The following is a 17560-nucleotide window of genomic DNA, read 5'->3' as shown; positions in this document are numbered from 1 at the left end:
CAATTTTGTTGTATATAATTTAATTTTTTCATTATTGTCTTATATTTCTATACACATTATGATAACTTGCTGCATTGTCGTTAGAGTACAACTTTGCTGCTACTTCATTCTCGGATACAGGTACAAAAGAATGATACTTTTGGGTACCTGGAATTTGTTTGGTGTTATCATACATGCTACTCAACTCTTCAACACCCTGATCATGTTCTTCTTGTGACATATATGAAAATGACAATTTTGTAAGATAGTCTTCTTTTCGCTTGTTAGCCCAGTCACTCGTAATGGGATGTTTATGCTGCCTAGCCAAACTAGCTCTTGTTGCCATCCGTTTTAAAGTACCACCAATTGCATCACAAGGGCCTCTGCCGTGTGATGTTGCAAAAAAAATGCCATTCAGCGTCAATGTCGTATTTCGATTTAAACTGACATAAACTCGCAAAATTTTTCCTATTTTTTATACTGGAATGCAGCACCATCCGACATGGATTTTATTCTTTTTACCTGCATTTGTTGTTTCAAAAATGTTACCAATTTAGAAATAAATACTTGCACAGCTATTGTGTCATGACTTAAAACTTCAGATATAACTACAAAGCTTAAATTTGCCAGAGAACCTTTTTCATCTTTATAATAAACAACGAATGGATGGATTGTAGCTTGATCATTGTTCCAGTGATGACTTCGAACTTCATCCTGAAGCACAAATGAATAATTTTCGAAAAAATCACAAATCACAACAACCTCATTTTCTTGCAAATTAGCTTTTATATTGTTAATAAATGTGGACTGTTGTGTTTTAATGTAATCGTAAGTAAGTAATTTTTCTATTTTTTCGCAAAAATACGGTACAAATTCTTCCACTGGTTTTACAAGAGTTTCTATGTCGCATCGATCAGTAGAAACCCATTGTGCATAAGTGATTTCAATTAAATTGCGTTCCTGCAGCTCATCTAGAAACCAGTTTCCAAACTCGTCCATTGTTGGGCATTTTTTACATTCACGAAGGTAACAGTATTTTAATCTATTTGATATGTTACATAGTATTTTTTTCCACATATTCTTTGTATTCAATGTTAAAGGAATATTTTTTGAGACTATGAAGCATAAGATTTACATTTTTATGGAATGTACAAACACAAACGTTATGATTTCCTGAACTATTCAGCAATTTGCAATGCTTCGGACGCAATGATGCAAAAGAGCTAAATCCAATTTTGCAATTAGGATTAAGTTCCTTAAATCTGTTGAAAGTTTCCCGTAATGATGTTATTAATAACCTTTTTTGGATGTGTTGACGCTTCCCATCTTTGGCTACGAAACATTGTCTCTTTCTCCAGGTAATGATCGACTGATATCGTCGTCATTATAAAATTCCGAAACATGATTTTTAACATCTTCACTTAAACTTGGTCCACATTTGCTATGTGGTGTCGACAATACACCTTTTTCATTTGCCAGTTTTTTGGCTTGAATTGCCATATATTTATTAACGCCAAATTCTTCTTTCATTTTTTGCACGGACCAAGACTTGAGCAAAACTGTTAAAATTCTAACTTTTTCTAATCTTGTTGTTTCTGTGTGGTCAAATTTCTCTTTGAGCTGATTGATAGTCTCATCAAACTCTTTTGCCTTTTGTTTAAAGTTCGACTCTTCGTCTTCTTCATGTGAAAAGGAAAATCGATTTCTTTTAATACTTTTAGAAATTTCTTTGAATTTTTGTTCGGGGTAACTAGCCTGTCCAAATCTTTTCGTCATTATTGGTGAAACGCTAATACCGGCGATTCCCTTATTGAATAGCTCAATGTTGTACGCTCGGGAATACTCTGGTATATTGCTGTTTTGGGAATCTTGCGAAGATGCTTAAACGACTGAAACTATTGATGGTACTTCCTCTAAAGTATTTCCTACTGCTGTACTGATCTGCTCCTCAGTATTACACTGCTTTGGTTTGGAAGATGTATCTAAAAGGATATTGCATCCCATTGACTTAAGTTTCTCAATCATTGACACGGTTAAGAAACGTTTTTCAAATGAACATTTCTTACCGTTTATCGGAAACGGTCTACAACACGAAAAAAAAAATTTGTAGTCCATTGTGATATACTGTTATTCACTCTATAAGGAAGATTGTTCGACTGATGAACGATGTTTGAATATGAGTAACTTTATATACATTAGAGAGGTACCTTAAAGGTACCTGACTTCATATACCTTCATAAAAATATAAAAAAATATGTATTTTGGATATTTCAATTTTTTTTTTGTAAATAAAAAAAAAGAGTACTATTTTTTTTCTCAGTGTATATTTTTTTCATGTTTAGACATTAATACGCTATAACTTTTTCTAAGACACTATTTCGGTACGACTCATAGTTTTTTAGATATAAATTATCAAAGATTTCTCCTACTAAAATCGATACGCTCTTTTCAAGTCAAAAAAATCCCAATTGCTGTGGAAAACTCATATTTCCTTCAACCCAAACGGAATACAAACTTTCATTCGAATCAAAAATACATGTTTTTAAAATCTGCATTTTTTGGACGATTTCATTTGAAATTGCACTATTGGAGAATGGCGGAAAATTTAGCAGCCACTGAATGGGTGAAGATTAGAGTATAAGTGCGAGACGAACGAGACGAGACGTAATTGAGCTGTTGAAAAACGACTGTGAGTCCATTCTGGAGGATAAAATTAGAAGTACTTTCGAAACATCGAGAATAAATAATGGAGCAGAAATTTTCCAGAAAACTAACCACGCTTCTCTGTTTCGCACAACATTCTAAAGCCCCTTATAATTTATGGGAACAAATTGTAGGTCATAAGGTGTACTTCGGCATTGTTATGGCGTGTCGCAACGAGAATTACCTTCCCGTGTCGTGTCACACAGTCGCCCAGATTGGCGTGCTCAACCTTCGGTTGCACTCCGGTGACCAAGTGAAATTTGTGCCGTAAATCTTTCCGACAACTGCAGCCCACAATGGCATGAACTTGAAAGCTGGGCGTGTAAACTCAGGCGTTGATGTTCTGATCACATTTCGCTTCACCCTAATAACACACTCTCGAAGCCACTCGCAAACATACACATACACAGCAGCACTTAATGAAGGATTCAGCTCGGAACGACTATCCGGCACGTATTTAACCGAGCGCTGTGGTTCCCACTCTCCCCCCTCGGGCTAATGAACGTTTAGCCGTTTGCTAAGTAGCAAGCTGCATCTTGCCTTCTGGCATTGGTCGGGTGGACCCATCAAATGCAGAGCTGTTTTCGTGTGAAAGCTCTTCAGCTAGGGAGTCAAAACTCCTAACCCCCAAACCGCTTCGACTCAAGCGGCTTCTGAAAATTTTTCCATTCCCACTAGCATCTTCGTATATATAATATGTCGTGGAGTGGAAGAAAGAGAACTTAAATTGTAAGCTTGGATCCCTTTACATCGCTCGCAGAATCACCACTTCCAGTCAAAGTGCAGTACTAGGGTGGTGCAGGCGGATTTCGAAAGGAGATTGTTTTGTGCATACAAATTAGTTGCTCTTTGTGTTGAGCAGTTTGCCACTTTCCCGAGCTTCGAACGGTGTGCGAAGGGAGAAACAGGTTCCACGGTTGCCTCTGAAGTGAACGGTTTAATTTCGGACTGGCAAAAGAAACATTAGTGAACAAATTACGTTGCAGCTGAATCTCGGCGTGAAATGCACTGTTATTAATGCTTTAATGCTTTGCGAATTGTTTGCGCCGCTCGGTGCATTCAGTCATTCATCAGCCCTTTTCAGGGCTACCATACGTTTGTTCCAAAGAATTTTTTTTTATTTATATCATGTGTTTTCTCGTCCGAGAATATCACAACAATTTTTTTCTGTCCTCAAGCCAAACAACAACATTGGGTCTTATTCCCGAATACACTACACGCAGTGTTTGGATTTCGATCAAAATCAAATGATACACAATGTGTCATGCAAGTAAACTCTCACGAACATATAACCAAATATGAGAGGATCATTCAGATACTTGTATGAATGTCAGCAATCACTTTTGTAACATTTAGTGATTAAACTAAGAGAGGAACGAAGACTGTTGTTTGCATATTCGAGCTGTATCAAACATGGCACACTATTTTCGAAGCCTGCATACAAGTTTGAACCGCATATATCGTCCCATTTTACTATAGCGAAATCCACTGCACAGACAAGTGCAAAGCAATAAATGATACAAGAAAAATTACGTCATCATTACGTCACCATTTGCGGAGAGCAGTGAATGGGAAAAGAGATAAAACGCGAGAGTTTTTGCTTCTCACTGGAGCGGTGTTGCTAGTAAAACTATGCGGTCTATATAAATATACACATTTCAAGGGATAGCGGCGTTAAAAATGGAAAATATAATCTGACTACCCTTCCCTTAGCCTCTATCGAGCTAAATAATCATATAGTTTGCACTCTCTGAGACTTAAAAATCAGGATCTGCTACATTAGCTGAATATGAATCTTTCACTATGCGTTGTCCGTACGATCCTGCTGTTTCATGATGCATGGAGAGGTCGGTATGCATATGTTAGAGGCAAAGAAGAAAATAAGCTTTCTGCACCGAAAGCGTATAGGATAGCTTTGCTTGCATGCTGGTGTGCAATGAAGTGCGAGCCGATGCAGAGTTGTCTCGTTCTCTTTTCTGTCGTGATTTGCAGCACATAACAACAATAGAATACCGCTGGGGGAAATGTTTCCTGATAGATCATATTTGAACGAACGAAAGCGATGTTTTCAATGAGTGGATCATTTGGTAAACACTGACTACACGTGAAAACAATGTGGAGTGAGTACAACCTTATTCCGGATTGCACGCCACTGTAAACATTTGGTTGAATTCATTATGAATACACCAAGTTCATCCACCGATGTTATTCTGGTTTACACTTCACGCTCTCGCTTGTGTGAACAGAGCGATTCCCCGTGCTCATCATAATCATACACTCTCCCAAAAAGTTAGTATATATGACGATTTTTTTGGTAAATATTACCAATGATTAATAATTTTTGAATCTATTTTTCAAGTGCATTTTGGTTGAAAAAAAATTCTTACAGCATTTTTTCCCCATGCTGTCAAACGTTTCTCATATAAAAAGAACAAACGTTTTCATCACTCGGGCTTTGTTTATTACCCTTTTGTGACCGAAACAGAATTGAAATAAAGGTTGTAATTTGGGTAATTCGTATTTTTAGAAAGGAAAAAGCTCAAATAATACAACTCTAGTGTTCGAAATAATTAAAACCTAACATTTGGCGAGAAGTAAAATTGAATTACAATTAAGTTTAGAGGAGTTTTGAAATCAATAAGACTGAAATTTCTGAAAATACCAAAATCATTTCTGCAAATCTACCGAATTGTCAGTTGTGCTTTCATGATTTCAAACGCTCGCATTAATTGATGAAAAAATGTAGTTCTTTCATTTAATTTAATTAGATTATTTTTGTCTTTCATAACGGTACTTTCTCTATGTGGTTTATTTTAAGAAAAGAAACTTTTTTCCTTCCTGATTATTGACATTTCAATTGGTTTCTTTTTGACTACCAATTTGATTCTATTCGCATGACCCAGATTCGTACATATTACGCGATAAGAATGGTAAACAAATGTTAAATCGGCCAGTATAGCCCAGTAGAAGCAGTCGGTTCAACGTTGATTTAACATACACCCTAAACATGTTATGTTAACCCAACCTTAATGCATATATTGTATTTAATTGATTGATCTTTTGTATGCATATTTGTTCATTTATTGAACTAACTAACTTTTTTAAATTATTCATTGAGCTATCTAACTATAGACATCTGATCCTGCATCGATTGGGTCTGATCCACGGCTACAAATTAGGAAAAAATACACAATCATTACTACAAATAGCTACGCCAGACTACTCAATTCTCACCATTATCCTCTCCCAGGACCAGCGTGTAATTACTTCTCAGCCTAACACAATCGGGAAATATCACGAAGCTGACGAAACCCTGGCGGCATTAGGTGAGGCCTGCTCTATGCCCCGTTGCAATATTAACTTGACGCGCAGCGTCAGTGGATACAGAACCTCTTTCGTGACGAATCCGGAAAACATCCAATTGATCGAACCACCGATCACAATCTGCAAAGCATTTATGAAGTTGTCCTTGACCAAATCCAATAGCATAAAGATGAATCTAGGACTCGACAGGGTTCGTTTTTGTGTTTCGAAGTACCCAGATTCCTTATTATTGAAGTAATGTCTTCAAATTCTCCCGCAGCAGACGAGGACGAATCATTGCTATCCAATATGTATCAATATTAATTAAAGAACATAAATTGAATTGATTTTCAAGAATATTACTTACCTGTCCCGAATTCGGGTTAATTCGACCTTCTTCTGTGAAGAAATCAATATCGGAAAGTAGTGCCGTTCAACTCAATTCAAATATTCTACTAATGTTTGAATTACAAAAGATTTGGAAGCTTTTTTTAGTAATCCATTTTCTGGGTGTATCGACACAACTCGAGGATAAACAAAACAAAATACAACTGACGTTTCTCTTAGAAACGACATTAGAAATGAACACACGGTCATTTTGGTATCCACTCCACTTAATACACGAAGTTCATTTTTACACTTCACGAAACGGGAATAAGTACAACAAAGTGAAGTGAGACGTAAGCGTAGTGGGAACGTAAGTGTACGTGGATACGGGAATAAGGCCCATTGTCTTCTAGTGCTAGGTTGCCATGGGAACGAATATCATTGGAAAATATGTCGACCATGGAGGTTGCTACGATAATTTCGGGTATAATATATTGGACTCGGTTGAAGATCTTCCCAGCAAGAAGTAAGAAGTTCGATTAATTCGAACAATCGAATCCGCGTTGACGGCATTGAGCTTCGAACTACGAAATGGGGGAGTAGGCATGACAATATGGGTTTCCAGAAGAAATGAACACACTTTTAAAATAAAAATTGTAATGGGTTGTATCTATGACCGCAGTTTTCGACGTAGAACTACGGAATTATATTATTCAATCGACTTGTTTATCACTTCAGATATTATTTTAGAATGCATCGAAATTTTTGACATCTATTACGGAGGAATCACCCAACACGATCTGCGAAGCCGAATCGCTCTTTCGTTACCGTTGATATGTCAAATGAGGCGATGCTGGTTGCTCTACTACTGGATGTGGGTAACGTGCGTGTGTGTGTGTGTGCATCAAGTATATGCATACAAGGTGGGGTATTACTGTGAGGTAGAACAGGCGATATAGGCCAGGTTATTATTATCAAGGCGCTTATATCAATGTATAACAGGTGAAGCAACATCATCCCCTTCAATAAGAAGGGGATCACGGTTTGTGGAGCGGGGGTTGTTTGTTTTGTTATTGCTAGGATACGCCATTTTTGCATTTTCACATGCGAGAGTAGTGGAAATGAGAATGAAATTCTACAAAATCATCCCTACTTTTTCATATAAATTCGCGAAAGCCGAACATAGTAGGCATCGTTCGAATGAGCGTCGTAGCGGTCGTAGCAGTTTGTAGAGAGTAGTGATTCCGGATAATCGTTCGAATAATCGATTAATTAATGAGAATGCTTTCATTTTTTATTAATTTGAACTGTTTAGACATTAGTGGATTGTACGGTATAGTATATCAAACGAATCTGGGAGATTTTACGATTCCATTGGTGCGCAAAGTGATTTTATTATTATTTTTGGGGGTGGGCTTTTATTTTTGTCATTGCATGTTTGAAGAAGCACTCAAAATGGGATTTTCACAACGATAGTCTTTCCGTACCTTTCGTACCTGTTTTGAAAAAAAAATGATTAAAACATTATTTCATTGTAGTAAATGAAAGTGAAAAATGGCGGCGAAAAATCGAAGAGAAGCGTACAATTTCAAGCATTTTCATGATGTTTGTAGCTTTAAGGTTGACTGGCTGTAGCTTTAAGGTTGCGTGAAAAATTCAATTTTATTTTTAATCTCATTTACCAATGTTAAGGTTCCGCAGCTCACAAGCAACAAGCGTGACTTTGGCGTAGCTCGAATTCATTCACGATTCATCAAACGACTCAAATGAATTCCGCTCTGAAGTTGTGAAGTATCGTTTCCGCTAATTGATTTTCCCGAAAGAGCTAGCACACCTTTTCGGACGCACAAGGCGTGTAGTACACGGCTACGGTTTATCACATCCCAATCGACTCATTTCAATTTGGCCTGAAAATCGTTCGTTTCGACTGGAAAATTTCAATCCCCATACACTCCCGACCCAGTGCAAGTTTTGATTGTGACTTTACGATTTTCTCCGTTGCTAAGTATAATAAAGATTCATCCCACCATCCCTTCGATACGCTTGATTTGGAAAGGTGTGTAGTCAATTGAATTCGTATTGAAATCCTTTTGGATCGTTGAAATCATTCTGGAGCCGAACGCGACACGGACAATACCTGATTGTTGAAGTTCGAATCTTTACATGTACCCGATAGCTACATTTGCTCTAACCAGAAAGCAGAAGAACTCCAACAACAAAAACAACAACACGTATGATGGAAGGCTGTCAGCTCATCACGCCGTACCGATTTTCGAACGGTTCGAAGCCGACAGCGGTGAGTGGTGAAATCTTCTGGATTTTGTATCGGTAAGCTCTTGTTCGCTAACTCCGCTCGGAGTCTGCGGTTCTCGACTGGTGGCGGCCTCCAGAGCCACCAATCATTCCAAACGTTAACTTCAGTGGATACATTCGCGCTGGGAGCCAGGAGGATTTCAATTTAAATAATTCCCATAATCTCAGCCCCAGTTGCGAAACTGATCGAATCGATTTGCATTACATATTTCGCCGTGGTCCTGTGGTCGGCTGTTTGTCGTACACAGCTAAGCACTATTGGTACAAATGCGTTCGTCCATCCAACGACTGGCTCAACTGATCTCATTGAGGTGTTGGGCAAAGCTAGTGAGCCACAGTTCGGTTTATGCAAAATATGTCAATCCCATTTTAACGTTCGCGTTCACAAGTCAACTCGGTTTGCATTAGGAAAATGTGATGTCTTGTCAGGTTTCCTAAAGCACGTTGAACTATACAAGCCTGTGCTTGTGCTGACGTCATGTAGCGATGGTTTTTTAGTCCGTATATTTCGACCAATTCAGTTTGATTTTTTGCAGTAGTACTGTGGTGTGCAGTGATGTCCATATCCTCCGTGTATCGAACAGAAACTTAAATTCACCCACCTACTCCGTCATCTCCAACGAGAGCGCTCCTCTTTGGTCTATAATCACCATAGTTCTAGATATGTGCGAGCGCAAGATGATGAAAGATCAGTTTTTTTGACGTCGAACTACGTCTTTCATTAAGGGTGCCAAATCAGAAAACAGGTCACGTTTTTATGAAATAAAGTTAACGTTAATAACTATTTTTGCCGCGAACGGATTAGGGCGATTTGAATATTCCGAACGAATCGGAAGTTCCCTAAGATTTGTTTGATATTCTATACAATACAATCCCATAGTCTGTATATGGTTTAAATTGATGAATATAGAAAGCATTCCCATTTCCTCATACATTTGTGCTGTCCATTTGTGTGCTTTCCCGAACAGAGCTGTCAATAACGAGCAACTTATCGACGAGCAACGAAGGGGAAATCGTAAGATGTAAGGTCTCTGTGAACAAAGGAAAAGAAGAAGAACACGAAGGGGAATATTTGTCTAGAGTACAAACAGGCGATCTCGCTGAGGCAAACTTTCATTCTTCGTGGGGAAACGGACTGAACAATATCGTTGCTGGGCGAGCTGGACGGCGAGGGATCGAATGCCTTTCTCAAGGCAATCGGGGTGGTGGAGTGGTATGATGGAAAAAGTAAAGTTTTCCAAGGGCCTTTTTGAAGGTTAGAAACGAATAAAGTAACGAAGGTTAGAAACGAATAATGTAACGAAGATTAGAAACGAATAAAGTATAAAGTCTCAAGCAAGGACGGAAGGCAAACTTTCAGTATCACTCTGTATTCAAAGCAATGAATATCGCTTGTTCTTCCTTGTTTTGCATCATCACATGTCTTCGTTTCGGATTGAGCTGTGGACGCAACCAAATTACTCACTCGCTGATGTCTCTAGCATTGCAATCATTGCATCAAACTGACGCCATTGCATTGAGGTTCTGAGCTACACAATTGTGTGGGGAATCATCAAGCTAGGCTATCGTCAGCTCACCAAGAAAATAAATGTTGTGGAATTTTGTCAGTGATATGGTTTCGCATGACGGTAGGAATACTTTCCCCACAAAGGATGATAGCTAAGCTAATTTAGACTGGCAATATTAACAGAAAGAGCTTCTGTTGAGAAGAGCGCAAAACAGAAATTAGTGTGTGTATATTTAGTTGCTTCAAGCCATCGATATATGGATATTTGTGCGCGTACATGCGTGCTAACCCGCACGTAAAAATAGTGCATCTTCGCTATGCTGAAATCACATTTGAATCTGCTCCCGTGTGCATTGGCCCTGTAACGATGCAACAATCGCCTAATTTTTTATGCTATGATTGACGATTGTTTGGTGTTGAAAATTATGCAGTCGTAATGATAAATATAAACGAGGAGGAGAGATAGCGGGAGGTAAATATTTACGCTAGGGTATTAGTAATGAATCTCTGCTGAGGCAAATATTCAGCCTTTTTCCAAGCAGTTAAAATTTTTTTGTTTTCTGTCATCAAAGCATTTAACTGACGCTATGGTGAAGCAGGTGTTAAGGTTGTGCACAAAAAAAAAATGTGAGGAATACCAAGTTTTTCAAATAAGTTATATTAAGTTATTAATTTATTTGGGCTCGCGTGCCAGTCGCAAAACTGCTTCCAACTAGGATTGTATTTGCGCTAATCTTGATCATAATGAAGCAGTGCTACTCTTTTCGAGGTTATTGAGATTAACAGATAGAGTTTACAGTCAAAGCTCTCTATAACGACAATCTTTATAGCGACAAATCTCTCTATAGCGACATGTCCAAAGGTCCATTCAAAATCGCATAGAAATTCTTTTCTTTATTGCGACATTTTTCTATAACGACCTTTTCCTATAACGACACATTATCGCTTCTATTTACTAAAACATTACATTCTCTATTGCGACAATTTTCAATTTCACTCCACTAATAGTGTGTGTGTCAATGTCAGTGCCTACGAACGTAAATAGTCTATGTTGTGTATTATAAGATTGAGTCAACTGTGAACATCTGTTCACGCCCAACTGATTTAAATTTTCGGATACTCACAAAAACAGGAATTTAAACCATAAAAGATATGGAAAGCTTGTTGAAACAAATTAATCGAAGATTTGTTGAACAAGAATCGAATTCATTCATCATAAAAATATGGACTAGAGCTGTGAAAAGGGTAAGAATATTGGCTTCAATGATGTTCAATTGGTATATTTTGTCTGGCGATGAGATAAATAGAATCAATCATTTATTGAATCAGGGCCTGACGGAGCATTCAACAATGAAACTATAAGTCCACCCAGCAAGCAGATGCTTTCCAGAATATCTATGCTGGTTTATTAACAAAAAAATCAATCAACAATTTCGATTTTTTTTCTACCTAGAGAAAATGTTGTATCGAACGAATGAGCTGAATTTTATATTCATTGTTAAAGGTTTTTTGTTTCAAGATGGTTAGACATTGCTTTTGTTTCTAATATAATTTAATTGTTTCGCGTGAGCTTGAGCGTTTCTCTCCTTATATCGACATCTAAGTTATCTATAACGACAATCTTTTATAGCGACAATTCTCTATGACGAGGGTCCCTTGCGATGTCGCTATAGAGAGCTTTCACTGTATTTCGTTTATGTAGTCACCAAGAAAGTAAATGTCGTTCTGGAATTTTGTATGTGATTTGGTTTCGCTTGCCAGTAGCAAAACTTTCTCCACTAAGGATGGCAGCTGCGCTTATCTCGAGCACGTATTGTTCTGCGAGCACAAGAATGGATCATCAAACAATTATCATCGAATGATTCTGCAAAAAAAAAACATTTCAGGGCGACCAAACTGGTAGAATTGTTATTTCAAAATTTTCGTAGCATTATAAACTAATATCTGCAGTTATAAACAAGCGACTTCAATTGAACCACAACGTAGTTCTACGTCAACAATGCGGTCGTGTCTTGAACACAACCTCCCATAATTTTTTTTCTAATGTAGCGCTCTCGTTCTCGAAGCTTTGAGCTTACACTCCGGTATAGAAATGAAAGATGTAGTCCGACGTCAAAATTATTTTCACATAAAATGTCTTGCAAAAAAAAATGTCATAATAAAATTTTCCGCATATTTCAATACTTTCCTTGGATCACCGTGACTGTCTCACGCTGACATAAGGGTGATCACAACAAACGCGAGCTGGCTCCTCTCTCTCAGGTTTAGACTAGTGATATATTTGTGTGAAGGAATATGATGAGATTTACAGAAATCGCATCAACCGTTTACACTAGCGCGAACTTATATAATTAATATATTCATATTTTTGGTGAATTTATTCACCTGAAGTAGAACTGCATCCAACATTAGTGATTTCTCATTAGTGAGAAAATCACCAGCGTTTACATATGCCTGAATTTATTCTATGCATTCTATACATATATACCTCGGAGAAGTGTATCATATAAGTTAATTTTCTTTCTCTAAGATAAAAGAAAAAAAAATATTTCTTTAGAGCTATGCTCTACTTTTTACTTAAACTAAACTTAAATTACGACTGACTCTACAATCATGGCCCTGCTCTATTTATATTGATTTGGTGATGCGTCGTTGTGAAATAGCATGATGAAATCATGCTATCGATTTCCTGGGAAAGTTCCGTTCTCGATAATCCGTCTGGTCAATGTTTATGTCTCGATCGCCGCCTGTCCGCTGGGTGGCTAATTTATGATCTTCTGCACTTTGTCTGGGATGATGTTTATGGGTGGCTATGCTGACGCTGCGCGATAATGAAGTCATCTCGGTGTTAACTTATATATTCTAGGTAATTTGAACTGATTGAGAACTAAAGGTGACCTATGAATTAGAAACTTATTGAAATTCATGTGATATTGACGTTAATTTTGTGGAGGAGTGAGTGTTTTTCTACCTGGTCCTATAGTTATGAAACATTGGAATTTCTGTTTTTGAACATGTTTGTACTGCCATCTGTTACCGATGGAAAGTATCTGTCGGTCAAGGTATAAATTCATTCTTCCCGAGCTTGGTACCTGAGTTGTATCCTGTCAGCAGCAGGTTCAAACACAAGACCTGAAACCCGAGATGGACTTTGATGACACGTTTGCATTCGCAAAAAAAAATCCAAAGGGCGTACGGTTCACCATCTTGCTTCGAGCCGTACTTGGGATCGTCCATCACAGCTCTCATTCGCTCTCAGCTCGGATTAATCATAGTGGTTCTGATATTGATATATCATCTTTTTGCTAATTCTTACTACATAGTAAAAGTAACCATTAACTAACAGTTCGAGACCGAAACCAAAATGATGGTGGAGGTGGCCAATGCGATTGCTCGTACCGGATTCACACTAATCGGATTGGTGAAGTTATTGGTGCTAGCGTATAATCGAAACCTGCTCGCGGATACACTACGGGAAATGCGAATTAGTTGGAAGAAACATGTTCAGCCCAATCGGACGCATCGAGATTTTTACGAGAAATCTCTCGGTTCGGTTGTTAAGCTCACCACGTACGCTACCATTATCGATCTTGTTATGGTATCGTTTTTCAATTTCCTGCCCATTCTGGATATGGCCGTTGACGCCCTACAATCCGGTCACTGGGCACGCAAAATGGCGTTCAAGGTGTGGTATCCATTTGATCCCCTTTCGGGATGGTGGTATTATTTGATTTACACTTCGGAAGTACTTGCCGCTTTCTTTGTAGCAGTTACAAATTCTGTAAGTTATCCAATCTAGTATGACCCGTGCTCAATTAATCCTTCTCTTACCTCCGCAAAGGGATTCAACAGCATGTTCTGTTTTCTGGCTGTACATCTATCGACTCAGATACGAGTGTTGAGCCGATCGCTCGAAGCCATGATTAGATCGGAAAAGGATACTGTTGGAACACCCCGGCTAATTCTGGCGGATGTATTTCAATGTCACGAGCAATTGCTGGAGTAAACAATACTAATATAAACAAACGAAAACCCTCTAACCCAATTCTCGCTTCACGATAGGTTCTAAAAAGCGTTGGAAAGTGTTTTTGGTGGAACCACATTTTTGGTATTCTGTATGATTTTGTTTGCAAGGATGGATAATGACGGTTGGTAATATAGGTTCATTCTGCTACTCTCGTTTACAACCCGTTTTTCAGACCTCATCCGGCTCTGAAGTCCTTAAATTTTTCCTCATTTTCGTTAGTATTTTACTTGAAATATTTCTCCTATGCTACTATGGAGACGAAATTATGCAAAGTGTGAGTAAGCAAATGCCATAAATAATGTTTGCAGAGCTCGGATCTCTTTACACCTAGCAGAGCAGAGCCATCGGATTGGCCGCCTACGGGAGTCTTTGGTATGAGGTTGCGGCAGGTGGCGATGCAACGTTCCGCAAAAGTCTGATTCCGATCATCGTGAGATCCGAACATCCGGTGGTTCTGATGGCTTGGATGTTCTGGCCAATTACCATAAGCACAGTCGGAATGGTGGGGATTAAAGGTGCGTGGCAATCCATACTTCTAACACAAATATTCATACATCTTTTCAGATTTTAAGAACATCGTGGTCATACTTTTCGCTCTACGAAATTGAAAATGAGGCATGTAACGATTATTAAGCAATTCCCATGCATATCACCCAAAACCGTCAATGCTATATATGTTATACTATATACCATTAGATGGAAAATATATTCAGATTTATTTTAGTTTTTTTTGCTTCAAAAACAAATAGTGAAGATAGTAAACCAAACAACTAATTCAACACATTTAACGCAAGTAGGGTAAATCAGGGTAAAACCTGCATCTCCTGATTTTTACAGTTAGAAGCATTTTTTTGCAAATCTTCCGATGTCCCCTGTACAAACTTGTCATTTCCTACGTTTCGAGTAACCATACAGCTTAGGAAGTCTTTGCTTGCTATCAAAACAAACAACAAATCGCAACCGGTCAGCAAAAAGGAGACGGTCCTGGTTAAATTTCGCTAGTGAAATTCGAGTGTTTTAGTCATTTAGTTTAGTTTTAGTTGAAATTTCGAGTCCATTCGGGGTTAAACCGACACTTTTTTTTTATCCCATTTATTTATTTACTAGCTAACCCGGCAAACTTCGTCCCGCCCATTTACTTGATTAATTCTCGAGTAATGCAGAAATTTGTGTTTTATTTGTATGGCAGCCACCCCTAAGAGAGGGGGAGGTGTATCTAACCACCATAGAAACATTCATTGCACCCTAAAGTTTCCATATGCCTAATTTGGTTTAATTTGCTTGATTAATTCTCGGGTAATGCAAAAATTCGTGTTTCATTTGTACGGCAGCCCCCTCTCAGAGAGGGGGAAGGAGTATCTTAACACCATAGAAACATTTATTGCATCCTAAAACCTCCACATGCCAAATTTGGTTTCATTTGTTTGATTAATTCTCGAGTAATGCAGAAATTTGTGTTTCATTTGTATGGCAGCCCCCCTTTGATTGGGGGAAGGACTGTCTAACCATCATAGAAACATTTATTGCACCCTAAAACTTTCACATGCCAACTTTGGTTTCGTTTGCTTGGTTAATTTCCGAGTAATGCAGAAATTTGTGTTTCATTTGTATGGCAGCCCCCCCTTAGAGAGGGGGGAGGGGTCTCAAAATATCACGAAAACCTTCCCCGGCCCCAAAAACCCCTACATACCAATTTTCATGTCGATCGGTTCAGTAGTTTCCGAGTCTATAAGAATCAGACAGACAGACAGACATCACTCCATATTTATATATATATAGATTAGGCTTATTAGCATTTTAGCTGTAAAAGAGCCGGGTTTTTTTAAGTGTGTACATGTACATATGTTTATGTTTCTATAAATTGTAAATTACACAGTAGTTAGTAGTAGCTATTTAGGCGTTAAGTTTTCTGTTCCATTATATTATGGTAAATTACACAGTAGTAGCCATTTAGGCGTAAGGGTATTCTATCTGTTCTTCCATTGTTCAGCAGACCGGACAGCGGAGACAGTTGGTATTGATCATTGTTGGGTTATTTATAGAACAGCAGCCCGATGTTTCTTGCAGAGCAGAGCAGTTGTATGGATGAATCGATCTTTGTTCCACCGTGGATCGATTTCCATCGCTGATGATGGTTGCGTGGACGTAGTTATTCTATAACAACACAAAGATGGTCAATTGAGGACCCTGAGTTTGAACTCACGATCGATCGCTTGGTAAGCGAACGCGTAACCAAGTGGCTACGAAGACCCCCTAAACCGACACTTTCAATCAGGGTTAAAACCGACACCTGATCTGTGTTTAACTGACAGGCAGTGATGGCATTTTCACTGAAATGATACACCCGAGCGCGAGTTTCATGTCTACACTGAGGATACAGGCGTCACTCACTACTCACTAGAGGTGTGCCATCCGCTCATGAGCTGTTCCGAAGAATCGACTCTTTGAAGTGAGTTGACACGGAACAGCTCGCAAAAAAACAAACAACTCTTCATCTCACTTTGATAATGATGCATGGGGGAAAAAAGCTGTAGAATTGCAGAGAGTATGTGAGCTGTAAGATTCAAATGAACTGACCACCTCTCGCTCTTTGTGTTATGCTATCAGTTCAGTTTCATTTGTTCCTTGTCTTTTCAACTGTTATATTCGCGTTGACGGCATTGAGCTTTGTTTACCAGTTTAGTGGGCGCCAAAAATAACTCTGACTTTCAGGCAGAATGAACACGTTTTTAACACTAAACCTACCGATGTTTCATGTATACCTATTCCTACAACAGCGGCTCAAGTTACCCTTCATGAATAGTTAGTGAACAATGACTCGATTTATTGAGTTTTGTTGAGAAACGTGGCATAAGGGGTGTGTCACATCAAATTGCATCACGGAAAAAACGCTGTAGAAATTCGCCCAGTAGACTATTAAACAACTTTTGGCATTTTCTTTTTATTCATACTTCGAGCCCAAGCCCGTATGCTCGCACCTTCCTCTTTACCCCGTCCATAAGGTTCTGTACAACGTCAGGTTGTAGTTTTTTTTGAACAGAAATCCATTTTCTCTTGAAGTCCGCCTCCGATTTGACAACTTTTGGGTTCTTCCGGAGGGCCTGCTTCATAATCGCCCAATATTTCTCTATTGGGCGAAGCTCCGGCGCGTTGGGCGGGTTCATTTCCTTTGGCACGAAGGTGACCCTGTTGGCTTCGTACCACTCCAACACGTCCTTTGAATAGTGGCACGAAGCGAGATCCGGCCAGAAGATGGTCGGGCCCTCGTGCTGCTTCAATAGTGGTAGTAAGCGCTTCTGTAGGCACTCCTTAAGGTAAACCTGCCCGTTTACCGTGCCGGTCATCACGAAGGGGGCGCTCCGCTTTCCGCAATAGCAGATCGCTTGCCACACCATGTACTT

At 38.7% G+C, this 17560-nt stretch overlaps 1 protein-coding gene across 1 annotated transcript; it reads left to right on the top strand.

The window, feature by feature from the left end:
* Window positions 1-13146: 13146 nt before the first annotated feature.
* Window positions 13147-14767, top strand: LOC129780135 (odorant receptor 4-like). The gene is made up of 6 exons (XM_055788108.1): window positions 13147-13194; window positions 13479-13913; window positions 13974-14105; window positions 14332-14433; window positions 14491-14674; window positions 14724-14767. Exons 1-6 carry the CDS (start codon window positions 13147-13149, stop codon window positions 14765-14767), a joined length of 945 nt encoding a protein of 314 aa, XP_055644083.1.
* Window positions 14768-17560: the final 2793 nt, after the last annotated feature.

This window comes from Toxorhynchites rutilus, chromosome 1, assembly GCF_029784135.1.
Source record: "Toxorhynchites rutilus septentrionalis strain SRP chromosome 1, ASM2978413v1, whole genome shotgun sequence".
Classification (NCBI taxonomy): Eukaryota; Metazoa; Arthropoda; class Insecta; order Diptera; family Culicidae; genus Toxorhynchites; species Toxorhynchites rutilus.
This window is presented reverse-complemented; position numbering and strand designations above follow the sequence as displayed.

What these genes read in the sequence shown, in the direction of transcription:
- LOC129780135 (XM_055788108.1), top strand. Translation starts at nt 13,147, where the DNA reads ATGTTTGTACTGCCATCTGTTACCGATGGAAAGTATCTGTCGGTCAAG. An exon ending in GAAAGTATCTGTCGGTCAAG is followed by an intron (nt 13,195 to 13,478) that starts GTATAAATTCAT and finishes ATTAACTAACAG; the next exon opens with TTCGAGACCGAAACCAAAAT. An exon ending in CCCGGCTAATTCTGGCGGAT is followed by an intron (nt 14,106 to 14,331) that starts GTATTTCAATGT and finishes CCCGTTTTTCAG; the next exon opens with ACCTCATCCGGCTCTGAAGT.